We start from the raw sequence: 25,004 nt of genomic DNA, 5'->3' as shown, positions 1-25,004 counted from the left end.
TGGCCTTGGACTGGAGTATAAAACTGATTACAACTGTCCATAATGAGTCCAGCAATCAATAAAGCAGAACCAGAAGAGACCAGAATAGCCTCTTCCAGCACTGCAGTCTATCCACAGGGAGATCATGCAAATGTTAAAATACTGGTCAATGGTCACACTTGAATCTTATTTGGAATCATAATTTTAAAATCCTAACTTAACTAACATCACCAAAGGCTTTTCACTACTCTGGTTGAGTAACCCTGTTAGTGTCATATCTGCATGACTCAGCTTTAAGTGTAGAGGGCTGACTTAAATATAAACATAGAACATAAATAGCATGTCTCTTTATTTAAATTAGTCAAAAAACATGTAGACAATAGGTTATGTGCAAAAAAAACCCCAAAAAACTGAGATTATTGAGAGTAGGGAGAAGATACAGAGTATATTTTTGAGTCAGCTGCAGCTTGTCGCAGGTTTAAATGTCCTCAATCATATGGATCATTTTCTTTATCCTGCTGTATTATTATTTCCATGCCAGGTTTGGATGTAACTACAGAAAAAAATGCACTGTGTCTTACAGTTTTTTTTTTTTTCATCTAAACATTCATATGTGCGCACTTCATATCCAGAGCACTTCCTGTCCCCCATTAGAAATGCAGAAATCCCTGCATTGCACAGTAAGATGTGTAAAGACAGCGTGTCTTCACAGATGCGTCACTCAAAAACGAGGCATGTGGTTTGTGATTCGCTAACGACTGATGAATGGCACGGGCAGAACATGCTGTCCACATCGTCGAATACACCATGGTTTATTCATGCGTCGCTCAGGGGAAGGAGCTATTATGACACACACACACACACACACACACACACACACACACTCACACCACCTGCCACACGTCACGAGAGGTGCTACCGTGACACCCATCATAGATGCACACACAGACACACAGACACACACAGACACACGCTCGAACAAACGGCCATATGGATTAGCCGGAATTATTAGAATGGAAATGCAGCGGCAATGTGTTTCACAGTCTGTGGGTCTCCTCTGTCAGCGCTGAGTTAAGCTGAACATCCTCGGTACAGGCCGAGGAAGCCACTGGAGCGGAGCAGTGAGGAGTTGGCAGGCCAGGAACACTGTGCTCAGTGTACACACATACATACACACACACAGTCGACGGATTAGCTCCCCGCAGCAGCACACAGCGGTGCTGCAGAGAGGAGATGTCAGTTTTTAAGTGGCCATTTGTTAAGTTCGGGCAACAACAGAAACATTAGTTTGAGGAACAAGGGACGCATTATGCAAATCAGGGTAAAGAAGTCCGAAGCCGCTCGTCTTTCTCCAGTCTTCAACGTCTCCTCTCCCTCTCGTCCTCCTCCTCGCTTGTTGATCAAAGGATTTTTCTAAATGTGCGCTGTTGTGTGACGGTCAGTGCGTGTGTTTTACCTCGTCTCAGATTTGTTTTGGAGCTCGTTTTTCTCACTTTAACTTCCAAGCTATGGTGTTATTGGACATAAACCCGCCATGCGGAAAGAGCATTTTTTCCTGTGTTTCAACTTTCTTCTATCCTACCACTCTCGCCTCGCTCCTTTAGTTCTTGCACCTAATAAATAAAAAAAAAAAGAAAAGTTGTACTTCCCTCTGAGCCCAGATTAGGATTCATACTGGCATGTCCTCTGAGTGAACCGAACCAGAGACTGAAGCTCAGGAGATATTATAATATGTGGTCACTGTACAATAATTTAGTTCATAGCCTCCTCCTTTTATGGACTCTCCCTGCGCTTGCTGACAAGACCTGGAGGGGATGGAAGAGGGATGTCCTCTGGGAGCCTCGCTAGGCACGCCGAAGACAAAGGTGCTTCGTGGAGAGAATCTCCTTTCCAGCTGATCAGCTTAAGGGGCCCTCAGGGTGTCTGGGGTGGCAAGTGTGTAAAAGTGAGAAGCCAACACACACACACACAGGAGTCTCCCACTCAACCACACGCACTTTGTGCAGCGAAAAGGGGACTCATTCATTTTTATTCACACAAACAAAAAGAGGCGAGTTGTATGGGAAGAAATGGATTGGCGTGAAATCTTTTTTTCAGTCACAGAAACGAGCAGACGGTGAGGGACACGGAGGGATGGATGGATGGATGGATGGATGGATGGAGGAGGGGGAGCATGCAAGGAGATGAGAGACAGAGCGTGAGAGGGGAGAGTTATTGTCTATTAAAGAATTATGGCCCCAGGCGGCTGTCCCAGCAGTAGCCAAGTCTGGACAGAAAGCCATTGATTACACACCCTGAAGGACACCGGGGTTGATGGCTGACGGAGGAAGAGGGTGAGGGACGGATAGAGAGTGACGGCGGCTGTTGACAAGAGCATAATGGAGAAATCTGCAAAGTCTCAAGGAAATGAATTGTCTGCTCTGGCAAAGATCCAGACCAGATCAACACGTCCTTCTGTCTTTTTAAATTTTTTTTTTTATCTCCCTTGTACTCATGCTCAATCATTCTAGCTCCCTCCTCGAAATGACCCAAAAATAGGCCGTCGGAGCCGGGTTATTAAAAGGCCATAGAGAGGAAAAAAGGGATTTTTCTTTATCAACTGTATCTTACTCTCTATTTCTCCCTCTGGATTCCCTAGCTTTCCAGTGTAGATGTATCCTGGCAATAACATATGGAGTTGGGTGAATGTTTCAGCTTAATGAGGATAGTTTAGACTTGGCAAGGAGCGGGGCGTGGATCGAACATCGGCGCTTAGAGGAAATCTCTCCCCTGGGTTTTCTTTGTTGCATCACCCATTCATTTTAAAGCGCGCTCTCGCCGCCGAGCACACACACTCCGAGTAGTACATACATACATACACACACATTCATAACCTTAATGGCTAGGCTTTTGGCCGTAATAACAGAGGAAAAAGCTTTTGGAGATTGAGAACTGCTTTACCCAAGTCAGTGCACTTAAAGTAAATACTTTCTGTATTTTGTTCCAGCAGGGGGCTTTGTTCCTCTTGGTAGCCATGCCTAAAAGGAAAGTTTCTTCCTGGAAAAAACGATTACAAAACATTATTTTGAGCTTTGACAGAACAGAATCGATCAGAGTCGACTACTCTTTTTAAGCTCTCATCATAAAAAACATTATGTAAAGGGGCACTATGAAGAAATTCAAACTCAGAATTTTCCGATATCCAACATCAGTGAGGAGATTATACAAACACAGAAATGTTTATTCCTTCAATATGATACAATGAAGAGAGTTTGTTTATTTAGTTTGTTTAGGAATGTTAAAACTCAGTCATGAGGACCTTTCTCTCCTGATTAACATTTCTTCCTCAAAACTACCTATTGCAACTTTAACAAACTGACATCCTGACATCATCTCTCCTTTCCCTCCATTTTCTAGAATCCTCCTTCATGGTGTCGGCCTCATCGCGGACGCCGTCCGTCACCTTCGGAGACTCCTTCGACCTCCTGTGCCTGGTGAAGCCTCGTCACAACCCCCGCGTCCCCACGTCTGTCACGTGGCGCTTCATGCCAGCCAGCAAGGAAGCTGACGGCGAGGATCAGGGAGAGTTCAAAGACCTGGTGACTTTCACGCGTGAGGGCACGCTGCAGTGGGGGGAGCAGCTGCTGGGGCTGGGCACCCGTACCACTGTGGACCGCTCCCACTCCAACACCAACTTCCGGCTGTCTGTGACCCGCGCGGGGCGTCGCGAGGCGGGCAAGTACCAGTGCACCGCCGTCCTGTGGAGGAGGAACTACAACAACACCTGGAGCAGAGTGGCCAACCGCACCTCCAACCTGCTTGGCATCAGCGTCCTGCAGCCAGGTAAAGCTGCGTGGCCGCTTGCCAGGCAGACACACACCTAATTGGAAGGGACACAGAGCAGCACACAAACAGGGACAAACACAGATCCAGACACACAGTCACACACACACACACACACACACATCAAGTGAATTCAGCAGAGCTTAGAGGATTTCTGCCGGCTCTAATTGCTCTTAGTCTCTGGTTTAGCCTCTAATTGGAGTGTGCGTGGACATGTCTGTGTGTCTGCGTGCGCCGAGCAGGGTGGGGTCTCCTAATGGAGCGCAGTGAATGGATTGCTGAATATCCCACAGGAAGAGAGAGCCGAGTGAAAGAGGTAGAAGAGAGGAAAGCGAAGGGATGGAGACGGAGGGAGCGAGAATGAGTGATAAAGAGAGCGAGCGATCCGTCCTTGAACCTTTTTCCTCAGCGGAGGCATTAAACTGTCTCCGCCGCCCTCATTGGCCCTCTGTGCTCCACACAGATACACACACACACACACACACACACAAAAAACACACACACAGTCAGACACAGCCCAATTAGTGGCTGAGCACAAGCAACAAACGCACACAGACACACAAAAACACACACCCTCCCAATTTAGCCCAGCCTGGTGTGCCGCTGCAGCATGATGCTTCATTTATTCAGGTGAAGGTGCCTTAGGCAAACACTCATCCTGCTGATAAATAAAATAAAAAAAGCACCGTCTGGCTTTCAAAGCGGTCCAGCATGGTGTCTGAAGTACCAACAGGGTCCAGATTTGGTCGATTTTGAATGATGAATATGAGCGATGCGGGACAAGAAGTAGGTCTTTACAACTTGAGAAAGGCCAAATGTCCGTCTGCGATGTTATATATGTGATTGTGAAAGTCTGAATAGAAGTGCTCAAGCTCGCGTTGCTGCCCGGCCCGCGGGTCTCTTCGATGCTCAGGTGAGGTTAACTAAGACGGTGTATTGAGTTCAGAGGCAGACTGCGCTGATCAATAACCCTTTCAAAGCGAGCCAGTGGAATGTAGTCCCGTGTACAGTACAGAGAGTCTTTAATTCCCCGCTTCCATCGATTCAGCCACACACACACACACACACACAGATGCAAACCCATGCAAACAAACTCACCCTCACACATTCTTGCGCACAGAAGCAGCTCGGCGGCAGTGGCACCTCGCTCGCTCGACTGAATGCGCTCTGACCTTAACCGTTCGCGCAGAACACCCGGCGTCCCCTGGCCCTTCAGCAGTTATTTGGAAATCGACTTATCATCCTGAAGGCTCGTTTAGCTCCCCCCCCGCCATTGTCTGCCCTTAACCAGAAATCTTAACCACGCACAAAGATAAACATTCTGCGGGGTTATAAATACTGGGTCCTCCTCCCACTCCTGTTTTCTAGCAGCGTCTCCATGACAAAGTGATCAGTTACCTTGGTAATGCCATCAGTATCTGTGACGATGTGATCAGTTGCAGACCGAAAAAGCCAATCAGTAACCATAACAGCGTGATCACTCTGTGTGTGAGGGCACTGTCTCACGGAGGGGGGAAGGCGAGTGAGTAATTCCTTTATCTCACTGGCTGTTGCTCAGTCCCCGGTCATGCTGCACTCGTCTCCTCCACCTCCTGTCCCTTTTTTATTTTTTTTATTTTTTTTATCTTTTTGGGTTTGTGCACGAGTCAGACCTTCATTTAGACCGATGATTCATCAGTCAGAATGTAGGACGTCTCTCTCTCTCTGCCTCACGCCTCTCCTCCCCATCTGCTTTATTCCCCCCCCCACTCTCTGCATTTTCCTAAATGTTAACCACTCCTGGCTAAATGAGCGGCTGGCATTTTCGTCCCCTCCCTCTGAAAAGGGAGCGGGATAAAGGGGTAGTGCGTGTAATGAGGTGTGAGCGAACGCAGCAGCTGAGCAGATTCATAATTGAGAGACTTTAAATCATGCCTCCATAGGTTACCTGCTCAATATGCATGAGCCGCCTCCGCCAGCGTTATGTGCGCACATACATGCTAGTGTGCATGAATGAGCCCCTCGCATGTGGAGCGCCTCTGAGAGCTTTCATACGCTTACTTTGCATATGTACTGAAGCCTACCTCACCCCCCGATCCCCGGCGACACAACAGCGGACCTGTTTCTCGGAAGCTTTCCAACGGTCCGTTGCACCATCGTCTTGTTGTCGGTGCAGACATGAGGAGGTTTTGCGAATGCGGGACCACGCTCCTCATTAAATCATTGCAGAACTTCAAAAGCGAAGAGTACAAAAAACTAGCACCATAAATGGCGGCCGTGATCCTACATCCATGCATCTCAGATCAGCAGTTGGGAGAAGTCAGATGTTGATAAAAGCCAGAACCGAAAACTAACACGGAGGTAGTCAGCCGGTCAGCGTGACACTCTCACTGGTGCAAGTTGAGGGGTTGCCTGTAGCCCGGGCCCAGGCCTGGGCCCACTTCCTGCTCCAGACTGTCCTCATGGGTGACATCAGGGGAGTTCACACACACACACACACGCATGTACATACAACATTTTTTATGTTCCTAGTGAGGGCAGCTCGCCTCGCATCAGCCACCACAGGAGCACACACACCATCATACACACCGGTGGGGGGTTTACCTCCCAGAGCAAGAGTGTAATTATCTTACAGTAGAACACGATTCAATATTAGCCCCCACAGCAGAGGATCTCCACACGCACGCACACAAAAACATAAACACACGGTATACAGCTCGCCATACAGTGATATTAGATTTCACCTGATTGAGTTTTCTCTTTGTCTCCTCCTGAAACGCAATAATGGCGAACACATGTTCAGCATGGCAGATCACCAGGGAAGCCTCAGCCTCTACGACACAATCTAATATCATCCGCTCATAACTCGCGCGCACGTGAGCGCGCACACGCACGCTCCTCATCCCTCCCACACACACGCGGCGAAAACACCCAAAAACTAATTATGCCGAATCTTCCCTAATGGAACGGAAGTTTAGATTAATGATGGTTTTGGGAGTTCAATACGTTCTCTTTCTCATCACTGGAGTGTGCGCACGTGCACGTTTTGCGCGCGCAAGGAGCGAGGGATATTAAGGACGTCTGGTTATTGGCTGAGCTGGAAACGATGATGGTGATGATGATGGGGACGGGAGGGGGGTAGAGGGGAAGGAAGGAAGGGAGGGGAGGGAGCAGGGGGTGGGGGGTGTCCCACTTAGAGTTTCTCCCTCATCTCTCCTTGCACACCTACGCTCGCCTGGCTACCTTTCACTCACACGATCAAACATCATGGAGACGAAGAAAAATGGGAGCCTTCACTATTTTTTTTTTTTCCTTTTTGCTTATTCTCATCCTTCTTTTTGTTTTGCTCCCTCATGGTTGGGCTTTGAGTTAGACGATATGTGCCTCCTACTTTATCTTGTCCCACTCTCTCTCTCTCGCTCTGCGTCTCTCTCTGATAGTTCTTGAGGGTGTATTCCCATTTAATATGGGCTGGCACCAGCAGATGCCGCATGTGCCGCTCTCTTTTCATGCCAGCGAAGTACTTGCCACCCAGCCGTTATTGATAGCAGCGGCGTCGCTGCGGCGGTGATTGGAGATTCCTGCTTATCAGGGCATGGATAGGAGCTGTCTGTCTTCATTAGGGCCCGGCCTGTCGCACTCATGTCCTCCTTTCTCACTCTCGCTTCCATCTCTTGTCTCTCCACATTTTGTTCTCACTCTCCCCATAAGTCTCTTTTAATGTCTTCTTTCCCCTTCACTCGCACTTAGCTGCATGTTCCCCTCCACGCACGCCCCCAGTTTCTTCCTCACTCTTGTGATTTTTCAATATTTTATAATTCCCTGCTCCCCTCCTCCTCCTCCTCCTCCCCCTACTCCTCCTCCTCCTCTTCGTAATTCTCTCCATTATGTTTACATTTTTCTTCAAACAGCCACTTCACCATTGTCAGTTTCATAAATAATGAGGAGGTGGCAATGTGTATGTGTGCAACACACAATCTGTTTCTCCCACAGTTTAGACAAACAATCGGAGTGCACGCGCTGCGCACATACGCTCACACGCACACACACGCGTGCGCGAAGCCGCAGCGTCATAATGGGTGATAAATGAAGAGCCTTTGAGGGGTGCACTGAAACAGAAAATAATTTCATAAGAGACTTTTGATTAATCACACCGGTTTCAGACACTCAAGGTCAGGTTCCTTCCTTCCCCGTGTCTTCCTCCTCACAAGAGCTCACCCTTGCGCCCTCCCCTCTCACGCAGGCACATTTTTCTGTCAAATCCAATCCAATCTAGGCCTCATTTCCTAGTTCACTCAAATCTGCAGACACAATGAGATTCCCTGTGTTGTGTCCTCCTTCCATCCCTCTTAAGCACCTGTGTGTGTGCGTGTGTGTGTGTCCTGCTGGTGCTATAATTGAAGTCGTAACTCAGAGCTAGCTACAGTGCTGCTGCTCCCCATGTAAATCAGAAGCTAATAGTAGGAGCGGTTCTGAATACACATACACACACACACACACATACTCCAGCCTGAATGACCACTGTTCTCTGAGGTTTAATGAGCATTATGTGTTTTATGCTTATTGGCAGACCTGTTTCAAACACACACACACACGCACGGTTCAGTCTGACACGTCTTCATGCTCTCCGCTCTGTGCCAGCTTCTTTTTGGCCCATTAATCTCCCAGAGTTCCCCTGCCATGACCCCCCCATCTCACCCCTCCCTCTTGCGCATCCATTTTCCCGTCGGGCAGGCCTGCGTCCAGCAGTCACTCTCTTAGACAGGCAGGAGGAGGGAAAGTGCAGTCAGCGCGTCAGTGTGCTCGTACTGATGGTGGAGAATAGGAGTGTGTGTGTGTGTGTGCGCGCGCGCGCGTGTGTGTGTGTGTTTGGCTCTGTCTGGGTGTGTTCAAGGCTTCCGCTACGTGCGCAGACCTCCGTAATTAGCCCAGTCTTAATGATATTATAAGGGGAGCTGGAAAGGGGAGGAACGAGGAGTGGTAATATCCCTGTGACACAATGGGATCATGGATACATCGCAGTCATTAGCATAGAAATTAGTCCCCCAGTTCGGCAGAGGAGCCGCTTCTCAGTCAGGGGAACCCCAGCCATCCCTCACTGGCTGTGACTGGCAGCCCGCTCTGATCCACGCCCACAGTGACAGAGGTCCAGACGCGGCCGGGCAGCGCAGCATTCTGTGTGTGTTTTCGTGTTTGTAGTCACAGAGGTTTGTCGAGGAGCAACAAGCCAAAGTGAGCTGTTCCACTGGGGGGGTCTAAAGCCCTCAGTCCTCCTGACACGCTCGGGGTCCTGGCTGTGGATTAGCCTGTGGCTGTGCTAATGCTAATGCTAAAGGAGGAGCAGGCAGCCATTAAGACTTTAAGTCCTCTGGCGTGGAGCTTGAGAGACTGCCTGCTGCTTTTCTGAAAATCCCCCCAGGAGCATGTTCACACTTTCTGTCTTTTACATCTCTCTCATTTTTTTTTTTTTTCTCCCAGGCTCTCACTCCTCCGCTCTCTGTTGTGAATATATCTGCACAGTTTGGTGATACGTATCCCTAAACTCTCCTTCTTTTTCTCTCATCCTATCTTCTTTCAGAAAAAATTTCCCATCTATCTACTTTAATTCATCCCTCTCATCTCTTTATGTTTCTTTCTCTGGCCCACTCTGGCCTCGTTCAGCTAAGTGGAAGCATTGCATCTGTGGCCCAGTGGATGAGTTGTCAGCTCAGTGGTCATTACGCACATATTAGACTATATTTAAAAAGAGCCAAAATGTTAGTCGGAGACCCCACCGGCACCTCTGCCGTTCGCACTTCATTTAGCTGCCATGAATATTCAAGAACCCACAGGTGAGGCCGATGAATATTCATGTTAGTGTCAGGTGATTAGGCGGAGTGCGATCAGGAGGGACGTGGATCATGCTAACACAGAACGAGGGGGAAGAGGTGATGACTGGCCCAAACAGAGGCTGCGATGTTATCAGTGACAGCAGCAGTGGCAGAATCAAGAAGTTTGAGGTGCAATGGGCAGAAAATTATCTATAATATCACATTTTCTCCACTGTTCGGCCACCCCACGGGGCACTTCATCGTGTTTTATCAACCGTGGCGTGCACTTTCACCCCTCTCCGTTGAGTCCAGCAGCGCAGATGTTCGAAGCGGAGATCTCAACTTTGACGCTGAGGGCCGGCGTTGTGTTAAAAGACTTCACCTGGAGCGTAAAACAGAGATGTGTAAAATGAATCGAATTTCCTCTGTAGCCGGAGAATAAAGGGTAACACTCTTTGATTTACAATTTCAGGCTGCACTCTCCTCCTCTGAACATTCGGCCAAGCCGTTTCCAAGCTCCTTTGATGTTATTCTAAAAAGTGTTGTTACAAGCGCGCGCGTGTGTATGTACGCGCGTGTGTATGGGTGTGTGTGGGAGAGAGCTGTGGTTAGTGTGTGCTGACCTGCCACAGTGGCATCCTTAGCCGTATACTTCTCCTCCCCCCGGACTCAAACTTGTTTTCATCTGCTCTGCTTCGTAGTTGTGCAGCGTGTCTTTTGGGGGTTGTGGGGGTTTGGGGGGGGGGGGGTTCACTCCACTGTCTTTTCTGTCTTATCAAAACCAGGCTGCTGTTTGTAGCCTTTGTGTACTTACCTCCGCTGATAAATAAAGGGAACGAAGACAGCTTTGTCTCAACGCTGCGCTTCCTGTAGCTATTAAACGAGACAAATTGGGCAAACACGGGTAAGGGGTGAGACGAGGGTTCAATGAGCCAATTAGCGACTTCACAGATTTGTGTGCGCCGTAATGACGCTACATGCCCGGCGAAACTGCTGAAACACACAAGTATCTGTGAGAGGCACTCCGTCTGCATACTGCTCATATCATTAGATCTCTACTCTGCCGCCCAATAAAATATTTTTCAGACACGTTGCAGGGCAAGAATCCCACTTTTAATTAAGTTTGATTTAATCAAGCTGTAAACAAGCGGCAGTGGCCTTGTTCAGAGCAGATTTTTGTTACTGGAAGATAAGCTCAATGAGGTCCTTGAAAGTATCGCAGCGATACCTCAGTGTTCATTGGAGATGGGGTTGCCCTGGTAACCGCAGAGGCAGGTGAAGTGTCGGAGAAGCTGTCGACTTTCATGCTTAAGGTTTACTTTAGAATTAGGAGCTTTTTTTTTTTCATATCTGTGCCTGATTATACAGGCAGTTATTACCTCCTTCTTTTCCTCGTGGAGAAAATAAATTTAAAAAGACAGCAAAACAAAACAAAACCAAAAAAAGGAGGAGAGGGGAAGAGAGCATGTAAAATGAGCCTGCATGCACTTTCCCTCTCGCTGAGGCCAGGTTTGACTGGCACATGAACTAATGCGGAGCAGTGAGAACAAGTGTTTCCAATAATGGATTTGTCTTACTTTGTGGATGCACCCGTGAGGCTCATTAAAGAAACACAGCGGCGGAGAACATGCGATCGCGCTTAAAATATGTATCGACAGGCTGACTGCGCTCACTGTTGAGGGAATGCTCATACATGGCGCGTGTGGCCTTGTTAACAACGTACCCCGCAGCACAGTGAATCCGCCCCTCATCAATACAACACGTATACAAACACTGCATATTTAATGGAAGTCATAAAGACATTTTTTTTTTTTAGCTCGTTTTCCCCTGCTTGCGTCAGCAGATGCATTGATGTAACCGTGGTGGGCTGGCTGTGCCATAGTTGAAGGAAAAAAACTCGCGCTCGCCGTGGGAATTGACACGTGTCCGAGGATGTGACAGGCCGGTCTGTGATGTCGCTGTTCTCTTACTGAGACATTTCACAGCAAGAAGGATTTCTGCAAGGAATGCAGACTTTAAGGTTGTTTTGGGACATGAAAGGACAGTGTTTCTCTTCCATTTATTTCCCTTCTGCCTTTCTGCCCATTGCATCTCCATTTTATTAGTCTCTCTGTCTCTGCTTGAGCGCGTGCTTAGTTATTATAACTTGTAATAGCTCATGATTCTACCTAATAGGGCTTGAATAATTAGCCTGTTTTCACTTTGAAAAGGCATTCCTGTAAACACTGATGTGCGGCAGCAGGCCCTCAGCCCCCAGTTTTACTCCTGGCTGCGGATTCAAACTTCAAATGGGAATCGGCAGAGAATTGCTTTGTCCTGTGCCAATCCAATCCTGCATGGTTCCACTTCAGGAGGTTCGGAGGTAATTCTCCTGCAAAAAAAAAAAAAAATGATTGCCAGGATTCTGCGGGGCTCGGCAGTAATTCCGGATGGGAAGATTGTCAGGCTTCCTACCAAGTCTCTAGTGGGTACAGAGGCAATGATGATGACTAATTTGAGATACTAGCTCGAAATGCCGTTGCACAACTGGGTGGTCTGATGATGCCTCGCAGCCAAGCATCTTTTGACGTTTGCAGACGAAAGTGTGCATTTGTGCAGTGCAAATATACAGGATCACAAACAGCCATCACACGCACAGCAATCTGTGGATAAGGGTGAGGCTGTCTGGGCAGATGGCTGCGACCCCAGGCAGTCAATCAGTCAGTCAGTCATAGAAGAGCTTAGCATGAGCTAGGAGGATGAAACAGAGATGCAGGGGCTTGTTTAAGAATGCAAGCAAATCATAAAGATGACGAGTTATTAACAAAACCTGGTTAATTACAAGCCACAAATGGGGACAGTGTTTTCACTTTGTGGGCAGCTGTGGCCAGCTGTGGCCATCGTAAGATGGTCTCTAGGACAAATATCAGCTCCTGTTTTCATTTGATAAAAGAGGCAAATTTTAAATGTTAAAGGAGACCTGTCATGCTTTTTCATATTTTTCCGGACCTTTAGTGTAATAGCTGATCTAGTCTGTGTAAAAGACCTTGAGAGCTAAAAAGTCCACCAACAAAATGTCTTCTCTCCCACAGAAAATACTGCCTCCGAAACGCCTTGACAGAAGTCCCACTTTTAATTATGTGACTTTGTGACATCACACTGTGTCATCAAGCCACACACATGCATAGTGTACGCCTTTATTTTTTTTTTAATCTAACTGGAAGTGGAAAACTTGACAGAGCCGACAGGACTCAGGATTAGCTGTCCTGGCTCAGGTGTGTGTGAGCTGGCCAAAACAGAGCGTCTCAGACATTATGAAAACACTTGAGATTTTTAAGCATTAAAGCATGTATACCTTTTCTTGTAGTAACCTAAAATGAAATAATGAACCTGAAAATTAGTATTATATGTCTCCTTTAAAGGCTGTATAAATGCAGTAATTGCATGAGCCACTGTGATTAACACGCTTCTTGTGCAAATACATACCCACAAAGAGTCCTTTGTACTTGTAGGTTGTCGTGCGCATTCACAAATCACCTGATATGTGTGTTATTTTGACAATTCTGGCAGCCATCGATCCTCTGATCCAAAAGTAGGTATTCCACTCTCATTTTGCTGGGAAGAGGTGGCAAAGCGACAGTCTGCAGCTGCACGCCTGCTGCTCAAATCAATTAGGGGAATTTGTTTCCCCAAATTGGCCTCAGCCAAGAAACGACTGTTGGCTCACTGTCAGTGTACCAACACTTGAAAAATTCCTACCAATCAAATTGTTATTGCAGAGGTTAAAAATTGTTAAAGTTGCTGATAGAGATCCTCTTTGCCAAGTCTGCCAGTTCCAGTTATAGATGCTTGAAACTTCACATTGTGAATACACATAAATGGGGAATAGTCAGTCAGGCGTTAATCATTCAGGCTGCGGGGTATTTGTCGAGTGCAGATAAATACTTAAGGCCATGATTTCTTAAGGCAAATCTTAATTTTCTAATGTTACACTTGTTTCTCCCAAAGAGTGCACAGTGGTCTAGCTCAAGTCATGTAATGCTGAATGTAAAGTCCAGCTGCTCCCATGGCATGCAAAATGAATAATCCTCCCCTCAAGCATTTGACAGCGAGTGAGTCCCTGGTAGCGGTCACACCTGATGTACCTTGCAGCTAATCCCATCCCACAACCGGCGTCACCGTAACCAATCCTGTCGGAGCACTCGGGGCAGCCTCAGCTCCTTCCTGACATCTCAGTCACACCTCTACATCATCTCCACCCTCTCCTGTCTGCTCTCTCTCTCCTGTCCTCGCTCGGCTTTGTAACCACATTCCTTCCTCCCTCGCTTTGCTTCTCCGTCTGGCAGACTGACAGACCCCCTGCCCTGCTTTTGTCTTGTACCTTACCTAATTATATCCACAGCCCTGCGTTCCGACCCAACCCCCCCCCCCCAACTCTCTCTGTCACCCTTGTCTCTTTACTGCTCTGCATCTTATCTTACATTTATACTGTGATACCAACAGACCTCCCGTCCTCTTAGCTTTGATTTGCCTGACATTTCCTCCTTCCTCCTTCATTCGCTTTTGTCACCTGCCTCACCCGCCCACGCGCGCCACTATCTTTCCCTGCCCTGATGCCACCAGAAATAAACCCAGCTACAGGTCGTCTGTCACGAAACAGAAATTGCATTGTGTACCTGTCGCCAGCGCACGCATATTCCTGCACCCAAAGGAATGACTGTCTTCTCTTTCCCTTCTTCTCTACCCTCTCCTTCTCTGCAGAGAGCAAGCTGCGAGTGCAAAAGACCAACCAGTCTCGGGTGTACCTGGAGGACAGTCGCGTCAGGATCAACTGCTCCATCTCCTCCCAGACCAACCAGGACTCCCAGCATGCCGTGCTGTGGTACGTGAGGCGAGCAACCGGGTCAGAGGCCGATGAGCTCCTGCTGAGGATCGAACGCTCGGGGGCCTTCGAGTACGGCGCCTACGCAGACGAGGAGAGACTGCGGCGCCGAGTGCAGGCCGAGAGACTGTCACCTCGACTCTACGTGCTGACGCTGAACAGGGCAGAGACCAGTGACTCGGGGACATACTACTGCCTGGTGGAGGAGTGGATGAGCGACCCAGACGGAGCCTGGTATCGACTCTCCAGGGACTCCTCAGGGTTCACACAGGTTTCGGTCAGACAACCAGGTGAGCAAGCGATCAGGTGTGCTGTTTTCTTGAACAAAATGCTTATTTATTCCCCCAGCAGGGAAGCAGCTGCTGCCATTTTGGCCCCACACGCTGCTCTGCTTAAGACCAGTTGAATTTCGTTCACCCTCCTCCAAATCCCCCTCACCCCGCCTCCCACATGCTACGCTAAGGGCATCGAGGACGTCTGGCTCTCATGACCTTACACCGGCCCTTGGCTTAGCTCAGGTGGCAAAAAATGGGTTGAAGCCGTGCCAGCCGTCATACGTCGTGCCCGAGGGCCGAGCCTGGCTTCGACAGAGAACCTAATCCTCTTGTCCGGCACACAAAAACATCCAAAGTGCTAGAAGCCATGAGGTACCTGCTGCCGCCCACATCCTGTGGTCCCCTCTCCTTACAGTCATCTTAGAGACCCAATGTGTCTGATTTACAGGGATTTAGAGGCAGAAATTGAATATACTGTCTGTAATTAAGGCGTATAATCATCTACAACTAAGAATTGTTGAGCTTGCCTTACTTTAGAATCAGACTATTATATCCAAGAGAGAGCGGGTGCTCTTCTAAAATGTCCACTATGTTTCTACAGAGGCCCAGAATGGACAAACTAAACACTGAATCGAGAGACGTCCTTTCACATTTTTCATGTACACAGAGTTCACTAAGAAGAACGTTTTTGAATACCTCACGTTAGCAGATGCTTGTTCCGCTATCCGCTGTCCTGCCAGTCGAGAAGTTTTGTCGTTTTGTTGTTAGCGAAAAACAATATGGACCTTGAAGTTGAAAAAGGAGCCTCATATAAGAAACAATACTAAAATAAAAAGCCAGAAAAGTCATGTGAGATATCGCGTGGATAGCTCTTGCGGGAAGACAGTAACATTATACCTTAACTCTCCTCCATGTTACGTCACATTCAGAAATTGACGCTCTTCTGCTGGCAGGACGGCAGCGAGTAGAACAAGCATCTGCTAACATGAGTTGTTCTTCTTTTTAGTAAACTCTGTGTACACAATCAATGTTCTCAATGCTGGTGTTCATGTGTAGAGGTGCTGGTGATACTACGAGCAAAGTTTCATGTTGTGTCGAGCCTTCTTAGTGTTTTAAAAATAGAGATTTTGATGCTATCGCTAAAGTGCCCATAGCACTACATTGAAAATGGGTTTGACCCAAAAACAAAAATACTGTAAATCTTAAAAGTGCCTTTTTCGTCACAATTATGCTTGTATATGAAGATTTGATTCATATTGTACATTCACAAAAAAAGCCGAAGTTGCATTTTAGCGAGAGTTTCGCTTTAATTACAATAATTTGAGTAGATGTAATTAGTTACTTCCACCCTTGCCACAGGGGAGGGTGAAACAGGCAGTGTTCAGTCGTTTGTAATCTGCAACCTCGACATTTTGATCTACAAGTCGTACAGTTAGAGCTAGAATAATGTGCAACTTAACTCCACCTGTAAAGACGAACAAGCGAGTGGATAAGTTTCAATGCTCAGTGTGATGACATTTAATGTCTATAGTCTCACTAAGCCACTTTTTTAAGACACATAAACACTAAAAATTCAGTATGTTTTTTATGTTGTACAACAAAATGTGCCTGTGCCTGTGTTACTCACAGACCTTATATCAGGCATTTAACCGAAAACCTATTCAAAAACACCCATTGACTTCAAGAGGAGGGACCCAGAAGTGCAGAAATGCCAACTCATTTCAGGTTTATTCTACCTCATATCTGTTTGTCTCCTTGACTGAATTTCCCCTCACCTCATTTCATCTCAACACAACCTCGCCTCTACAATCGAACTCAGTGCCCCCAAATGCAAATAAATAAAAGCTACCCATCCATCCTTGTCATACCCTTATTTGTATGAATCAATTCGACACACCAGCTGAAGGTGACTTTCTGAGCTTCTTCTGCCAGGCGTCCTGTTTATAATGCAGAGTGAAATCCCTCATATGGCGTCAGTCCAACTGGAACGTGAGGATCAAAATGTCTGGTCGTAAGCCAATAGGGCATGGAAAATGTTTTTTTGTGTAGACAGTGAAGCTGACACCGCTTCAACAATTAATTGAGGAGCAGCAAACATACTAATCAAATTTTCTGCAATTACGGGAACCTTATATTTTGTTTGTATACAGCACTGATTCCTTTCACGAGTAAGTTGAGCTGATTAACACAAAGTTGTGTGTGGGAGCTTGCCCAAGTATATTATTCATAACCATATTGGTTTTTACGTCTAATGATACATAGGATGAGTCAAATATGCAGTATAAACATCGTGGATATTCATTAAGGAGCTAAAAAATACATTCACCAAGGACGTCGTCCAGAAATCTGTTTGTCAGGGAGGAAAGATGAGGGGAGATGAGTGCCAGCACTCAGTGGTTTTTTTCCCTGCCCTCCTGCTGTCCTTTCTGCTTCTCATTTTGCTTTAACAAGAAGACTGTTCCAATCTGTGTGTGTGAGAGGAGCCCAAGAGAGCTGAGTCTTTACTGCCATTTTTAAAAAAAAAAAAAAAGACTGCAGTGGAACTGGGTCATTGTACCATCCCTTAAGGGTTGTAACATACCCACACAGACAGCCAGACAGACAGACACGCTAGCCTTGGGGTAGGATCTAACCTGGCTGGAGAGCTGAAAGACTGCTGATAGCTGTGGGCAGCACAGTGGGATTTATTTACTTTGGCCTTTTGTGTGCACATTTTGAAAGTTTGGTGTTCCAGTTACCAGAACAATTTGAATTTGAAGTCCAGATCAGGGCTGCAAACGGCGTTAGATGATTTTGATGATCTGATGATTATTACAACTGTTTCCAGCCAGGCCGGCGTCTTTAAATTGCTAATTTCTTCTGATCAGCAGCAGATATTTAGGTTTGTGTTTATGCAATCATTTGAGAAAAAAATTGGGGAAAAAGGGAAATTTATCGATTTTTGAATCCATTAAACATCATCACATCAGTGGTTTGAATAGATCCTTGAAAAGCTTTAGTTTTAGCATCATTGAAACGAGTGTATTCTGCTGCCAGGCCCTAACAAATACTGCACAATTCAGATCCTACCGACTTTTTATGCCCTTGTCTGTTCCTCTTTCCTATCTTCTTCCACCTCTCAGAGATTCGATTGCAGGTGGAGGAACAGGAGTCAAACGTGACCGTGGAAGAGTCCGGCTCCATCCGACTGGGCTGTAGCATCCCGTCCCAGTCGTCCCGAGACTCCCGCTTCTCCGTCTCCTGGTACGTGGAGCGCCCTGAGGACGAGGACGATGGCGACCAGCCGGCCGAGGAGGACAGAGAGCGGGAGTGCGTGTTCTCCATCGGCCATGACGCCGTCTTCGGCAATGGAAACTGCAGCCCCAGAGACGAGATGGGGCCAAATTCCCGCCTGCAGTTTGAGAGAACGACCTCGGAGCTGTACAGCCTGACCATTCAGGGCGCGCGGCCGACAGACGCAGGCCGATACTACTGCCACGTGGAGGAGTGGCTCCTCAACCCCCGCAATGCGTGGTACCGCCTGACGACCAACAACTCTGGGTTCACTTTCGTCAACGTGCTGCAACAAGGCAAGTCCTTAATTAACTGAATCCTTTGAGCTTCTCTGAATGTAGGTGAAAATGAACACAGTGACAAACCTATACTTGCATCAAAGGCAGTCTTCTGATATTACACTGCCGGCTGAAGACAGGTGATGCTCTTCACAGATAGCACACGCTGTAATTAACCGCAGCTTCTGTGGATGCTTCATCCCATAGCATATATATTGTCATATTGCCCAACCCTAATATGCTCTTTTTGTTACAGTACATATTATGAGAGGATATTATAGGCCAATTACGGAGCTATATGTGTCATCCGTGCCTTGGATCATCTGGCGTCCCCACTTGCAGCGTTTGTTTTGAAGACAGGAGGAAGCCCAGTTAAAAGCAGAGCCACAGATTGCCTCCCACTGTTTAACATTAAAGTCGAGTGTATAACTGTGTCAGCAGCAGTGCTTGGATCTCAGGATGTCAAATAGATTCATTCAGCAGTCTCAACAACTAGATACATTTAATTAATCCACATAATGAAAGAGTCAGGAAAAACAGGGGGCCTCATTTCTGAGGAAAAAAAAATAAAAATCCAAACTGTTCGTCCTATCTTGCATTACAAAGATGGTAAGAATCCTTATCTCAGACCTCGTGTCTTATCTTCAGAAATCCTAACTTGAACTGTAAACTCGGGTCCTCAGCAGGCACTCAGCCCGTCATGCCTGTATCTATGTTTAGAATGTACAACAGACTGTCTGTATCCATGACAACAGCTGTCTCACCTCACGTGTCACTGGCTAGACAGATGTTCAGTTTTAGTCAGGGATAAAAATCATGTCTGTGCAGGATGAGATATATACCCAATAATCCACAGTCTTGGGAATTTAACAGGCTAACGCTGTGGTAAGCTTCTGCATTAGGGTAACAACTTTATTAGCTTTACCAACAGGCTGGCAATGGTGTAAAAACATTAAGTAAGACAGTCATGTTTTTTTTTTTTGTTTTTTTTTTCCGTGAAGGCTTTGCATCTGCGAAAAGCTTTGTCACTCTTTGAAAACGTGTCCCTTCTCTGTCCACAGTGTCCACCGTCCAGTCAGTGGTGTGCGCCAACGAATCCCTCTTTTACTTCGTCTTCTTCTACCCTTTCCCAATCTTCGGCATCCTCCTCATCGCCGTGCTGCTGGTGCGCTACAAGGGCCGCAACAACAGCAAGAGCCAAGAGGGCAAGAACGGCGCCCCCCTGCTGTGGATTAAAGAACCTCACCTCAGTTACTCGCCCACCTGTCTGGACCCGCCTGCGCTCAGCCTACACCCCGGCTCCGTCGACTAAGCGAGGTCCCCTCCTACCTAATGCCCTCGCGCACATTGCGGATTTCAGCCAACACAATGCCAGGGAGCAGATCTGGACTCCACTTTCAGACCTTACTGTCGTTCACTGCTGTGTTGAATTAGTCAATCAGTTTCCTACCCTGGTGGCTGCCTGTTTTATGTTAACAACGGTGTGTGTTTTGGTGTGTGTGTGTGGATGTGTGTGTGTGTGTGTGTGTGTGTGTGGGTTAGAATGGGTGTGCCACGTTAGCACAACTAATCGAGTGTGATGGTCAAGAGAGTATCACGAGCCTCTCTCTCATTTTTGTTTTTGTTTTGTTTTTTGTTTTCCGTGAAACTTAATCTCATAGCTGCATTTTGATTTTAATTGCTCCGAATACTTGTCTATTTTTCAAAAGAGAGAAAAAAAAGAAAAAAAAAAAAGACGCGCACATTGAGATCACCGGCCAATCCCGGGAAGGACATTTAAGAGAGGGAACTCTATAATCGACTCCGGCGCTGAATGGATGCCAAAAAAAGTCTCCGCACTGATCCAAGAGCAGCCACAGCCTGGCCCACTATGTTGGTTGCCATAGTGATTCTCTGCGCCCACTGACTCCGTAGCTGACGATTTGGTTGCCAGCCTGCATAGAGACAAAGGCAAGGACACACAAGTCTGTGTCCCGACTGAGGATGTGTGTATGTGTGTTTGGCCCACCTGCCTCCACAATGAATTTGCCTTGGCAGACAGAAACAGGTCCTCGTGCGCCACTTAAACACTGCCAGACACTCTGGCCTTAGTGAGAGACTGCCCCGCTCTTCTCCTCGCTTCTCCTCCATCTCTGAAAAAGAGGCAGCCAGACAGAGAGAGAGAGAGAGAGAGAGAGGGAGGAACGTGGAAACGATGGAGATTGAATGAACAGTCCTCTCCTTCTGAACATATACATACATTGACATGTAGGATTTTTTTTGTTTTTGGTTTTTTTTTCCTGTGCCAAGACCTCCTCGTTCCCACTCTGTCCTCTGCAGCTAATGTGTGAAGTTTTAACTGGGGAGGTGGGATTGGTTCTGAGGCAGATTGTAAATAATGTCTGCCCACTTCCTGCTGTGGGTTTTATGGGCCTTGTGGGCAAAATGGGCAATTTCTACACTCACGTTGAATCAGTTGAATTGTCCTGCTTAAATCACACAGTGGAGGCTATTGACTGACCTTTTTCTGCACATTGCTTTATGTTGCCCAGTATGACCACCCCTGTCCTGTCTTCAAAAAGATGATCAGCAGATTAATTTAAAAGCGATGATTTGTTAAGATTACCAATGCGTGGATGTGTCGTGAAACACTCTAAAAATATAATCTGCACATTATAAGAAAACAATTTGACGGGCGCGGGCACATGTTTGACTTTTGTGTTTATTTTAAAGATTTTTCTATTTATTGTTTTATACTACTTTGCATAGCTTTGTAAGAATTTTTTTTTCCCTCTTTTGCTTTGAAATTCTCTAAGAACACTGCTGCTTGTGTTGCCAGGCAACTGCACCAAGCAGATTATGTCAATAGCCTGTGTGTTGGCAATGTGGTAGATGTAGAAATGCTAGATTTGTCCTGCGCATTGCAGTCCGTAGCATTTCATACCAGATTGTCAAGTTTGGTCAGTGTCAGAACACTGTATATCTATACCTATAATGAAAATTACCTGTGGCTTTACATGTACAATAGTTGAACAGACGAGTCACACAAATCAATTCACTTAATGCTTTTCGCTTGAGTCGCGTTTATTTAGTGAAATGTGATGTAACACCTAGGTAGGATGTTTGATCAAAGGCAACCGACGCCGAAACTGTCTTCTAATCGTGGGTTCCAGCTGAAGGCCGTCTTCCTCGGCTCCCCTGACGCGAGGCAGAAGGGTTGAAAAATCTGTGTCACCTTCCCTGGAATGCAGCTGCCAGGAGAGAGGTGTGAAATCCTCCCGCCGACCTGGTCCGAACCCTTTCACTGCCAGACTGGACATGGAAACTCTTGGACAAACTTGACATCGTTGTCTCAATCGTGTCAACATGTATATTGCATGACAATACTGAAGGAGGAATTTTGATGTTTTGTAAACTTTGAACTCTTTGAGCATTGTGTTTGTGTGACAGAGCAGTGCCCAAAACCCCCTCCCACCTACACCCCGACATCCTGAACTGAGAGTCGACACAAAGCCCCCCTCCCCCACCCCCACCCACCCCCCTTTCGTCATTTATAATATCTGACTGCCAATTCCAGATGCCCTTTGAACCTGTGAAGTAATCTATTTCAAGAATGGGTGTTGTGGAGATTGTGTTTGATATTATTGCTCATATTTGTCTTTTTAATGCTTTGCTTTTATGCAGCACTTCATTAAACAGATTTATGTCAAAAAGAGAAGCCAAACGTTATGTAAGCTGATGCTGACACAAGCTTCCGAGTCCTGAGATTTCAGCCTCCTTTGCTTCAAGGTAAATAGTCCATTTCAAGTGGACGACATTATTCCAGGTGGTGATTTTTAGTTGACCGATTTACACATTCAGCAAAAAAAAAAAAAAAAAAAAAAGGCCCATTGATTAGCTGCCCGACTGGTCGTTATAACCCCTGTGTTTACAAGTGTTCCACGAAAGTGATATCGATGTGAATAAAGTAACCTTTAGCAGAGAACTGGGATAGTGTGCGCATCGAACCTCAGCTGGGTTCAAGGTGTCGGATAAAAGCAGCTCACAATGGAAAAAGATGAGTGGTCCACACACTGAATATTGCGAGCTCTCAAGGGGTTGATGAGGCAACGCTTTGGCCATGTGAGAGAAAAACGGAAAATGACAACTCCAGAATAAGAACACATGATTTATAAAACTGCATAAAGAGGAAGAAGAAACAATCCACCGTGTATAAAAGATTAGCTCACATGTTTCACAAGCCTTAAACGATCATGGGCCAAACAAATGGTTTCTTCCAATTTCCCCCGATAACAAGTTATTTATGTCAACACCACGGTATAATGTGTTTTCCTGAGAAATCAAAATCATTTGCCGCGCCAAAATGACTTTATTAGATTTATAAGAATGGACCACACGCTGCTCTGTCGGGTGGGTTTTGGGACTTTTTTAAGCAAACCAAATGAGCTTTATACTATTAATAATGGATATTCCTCGACGTGACATTTTCAGCTTTACTCTCAGTTGCTACACTTGATCCCATGTAGGAATGCCAGCATGGCGTCGCTGATCTATAAACATTAGGCTACAAGTAATAAGAGGGATAATTTGTGATAACGCATTCATTTATCTCGCTATCACAGGATTACAAAACCAATTTTCTCGAGATCTTGAGGAAATAATCTTGTTATCTTTGGGATAACAAAAGCTTGTTTTCTCGAGATGTGAGGAAAGTGTTATTGTTGTTTCCGGGAAACATTTATTATTTTGTGAAAATAAGTAACTTTGATCTCAAGAAAACAACCAGAATTAGACTTGTCCCGGGAAAACGGGGAAATTAAATGGGGCTTCCGAGCAAATGGCAACTATGATAACACTGGCTAATATAGCCCATGATGAATACATACTGTGTACTGTATAATACACATTTTTTACAAATGTACAATAATGTGATTGGGCACAAAGAAAAGTATGTAAATAGTCTGTTGGGGGAGCAGTCATGATCTCTGTAAATATGGCCGCTGTTCCTCACACATGGGCGTTTGCCTAACACACCTGTGGTCAACATGTTGTCTCATTAATATTTAGTGTGCAGACTACCTCTCGTTTATCATAAACAGCCTCTGTCTCTGCTATTGATATTTGCTGTGGCCTGCTACTGCAAGTCTGAGGTGTGAGATGTGTGTATATATATATATATATATATATATATATATATATATATATATATATATATATATATATATATATATATATATATATATATATATATATATATTATATCAAAGACTGCAAGAAAGCCCTTCTGTAAGATCACCAGGAATAATTGATGGAACCGCTGGAAATGTCTTATGCGCTTTGACAGTAATGGCTGCATATCTTATTGACTCGCATTTGCATTGGCAGTAAACGCTAATAGGGAGCTGATTTTCAGTTTTTTTTTTTCACTCGCAAAACTACCGGAGCTTGTTTTGTTGGTTGAATGATTGCCTTTTATAAATCTTGAACATTCCCAGAGATGAAGGTTGTGTAAACGGTGCCGCTGAACAGCTGCTCCAGCTTCAGCGTGTAAATCACATTATCCGAGGGAAAAAAAAAAAAAAAATGAATTTACTCTTTTCTAGACTTGAGCCAGGAAGTGTGCAGGGCGAAGTCGCGGCGCGTGACGTCACTGCGCCGCCGTCGCCATCGGAGCAGTGCAGTTGAGCTGTGAACGGTGTGCTCTGTGGTGTTAAATGAATGCCATCCACAGCCGCCTCCCGAGATTCCTCCAGACGATCTCACAGTGTTGTCGCTGCGTTTTCTTTTTCGAGGGCTGCATGTGTTGGCTGTGTGCTGGCTCCTGACTTTAGCTGTATAATAGTTTGTGGTGATGTTTTCAGTTCAGCCAGTGATGCTTTATTTTCAGTGATGTATTTTTCTATGACCATGTTTTTTTGTTTGTTTCTTCTTTTTTTTTTTCCTTTTTGTCACTCTTATCAACTAGTTGCCATCGTGACCATTTAAAAAAAAAAGGCACTTTGCTATTGTCAGTCTATTGCAATAAAATACATTCAGTGCATCCTCCTGTTTTCCTTTCAGCCACATGCGTTTTTGCACTCAATTATTCGCACCCTTGGGCGAAAATGAGCAAGAAGCGGATGCAAATAAAATGTCATGATTGTTTATCCTCAAGATCGTGCATTTAATATATTCACGAGAGTCGAGCCTTTTTAAGTGAAGGGCTGCAACTGACAGAAACACTCTTCTCATATGTGTGGCCACGATTATTCACAGCCCTAATTGAATATTTTTTCTGCAGCCTTCCTTTGCCATAATAACACCTTCAAGTCTCCTCCTTTAATGCGCGATGAGGTACATGGCACAGGATCTGAGACCTTCCCTCTACAAAGAATCTTCAGATCCCGAGGTAAGCGCCCGTGGACTCCTCATTAGCTTATCCTGCGGGTTTTTCTATGGCGCTTATGTCGGGGGACTGTGATGGCCATGGCACTACCTTTATTCTGTGGTCTCTGGAAGTTCTTTTGTGTAGATTTTGAGGTCCGCCTCAGATCCTCGTCCTGCTGGAAAATCCAACCGTGGCTCATTTTAACCTTCCTTGTTGCGTTGTGTTTAATGTCTGCCACTATTTGGTGGAGGCCACGATACCGCGGCTGCAGCCCAGCAGTCAAAAGACAACCACCTCCTGTCTTTCACCCGACGATTTTTTTCCTTGACCTCGAAAAACATCATGAGGTTGAGGTCGAGCTCAACGCACAGTCTGCCATTC

At 46.1% G+C, this 25,004-nt stretch overlaps 1 protein-coding gene across 1 annotated transcript in view; it reads left to right on the top strand.

Annotated features, from left to right (window-relative positions):
- igsf3 (immunoglobulin superfamily, member 3) overlaps positions 1 to 22,140 on the top strand; it is an 82,196-nt gene extending 60,056 nt beyond the window's left edge. Inside the window, exons 6-9 of the mRNA XM_037109055.1 lie at positions 3,376 to 3,801; positions 14,331 to 14,741; positions 17,849 to 18,295; positions 19,339 to 22,140. Of these exons, the coding sequence (XP_036964950.1) occupies positions 3,376 to 3,801; positions 14,331 to 14,741; positions 17,849 to 18,295; positions 19,339 to 19,589 (1,535 nt within the window). The 3' untranslated portion in view covers positions 19,590 to 22,140. The remainder of the gene's footprint in view (positions 1 to 3,375; positions 3,802 to 14,330; positions 14,742 to 17,848; positions 18,296 to 19,338) is intronic.
- The last annotated feature ends 2,864 nt before the right edge of the window (positions 22,141 to 25,004 follow it).

This window comes from Acanthopagrus latus, chromosome 9 (genome assembly GCF_904848185.1).
Source record: "Acanthopagrus latus isolate v.2019 chromosome 9, fAcaLat1.1, whole genome shotgun sequence".
NCBI classification, from domain to species: Eukaryota; Metazoa; Chordata; class Actinopteri; order Spariformes; family Sparidae; genus Acanthopagrus; species Acanthopagrus latus.
This window is presented reverse-complemented; position numbering and strand designations above follow the sequence as displayed.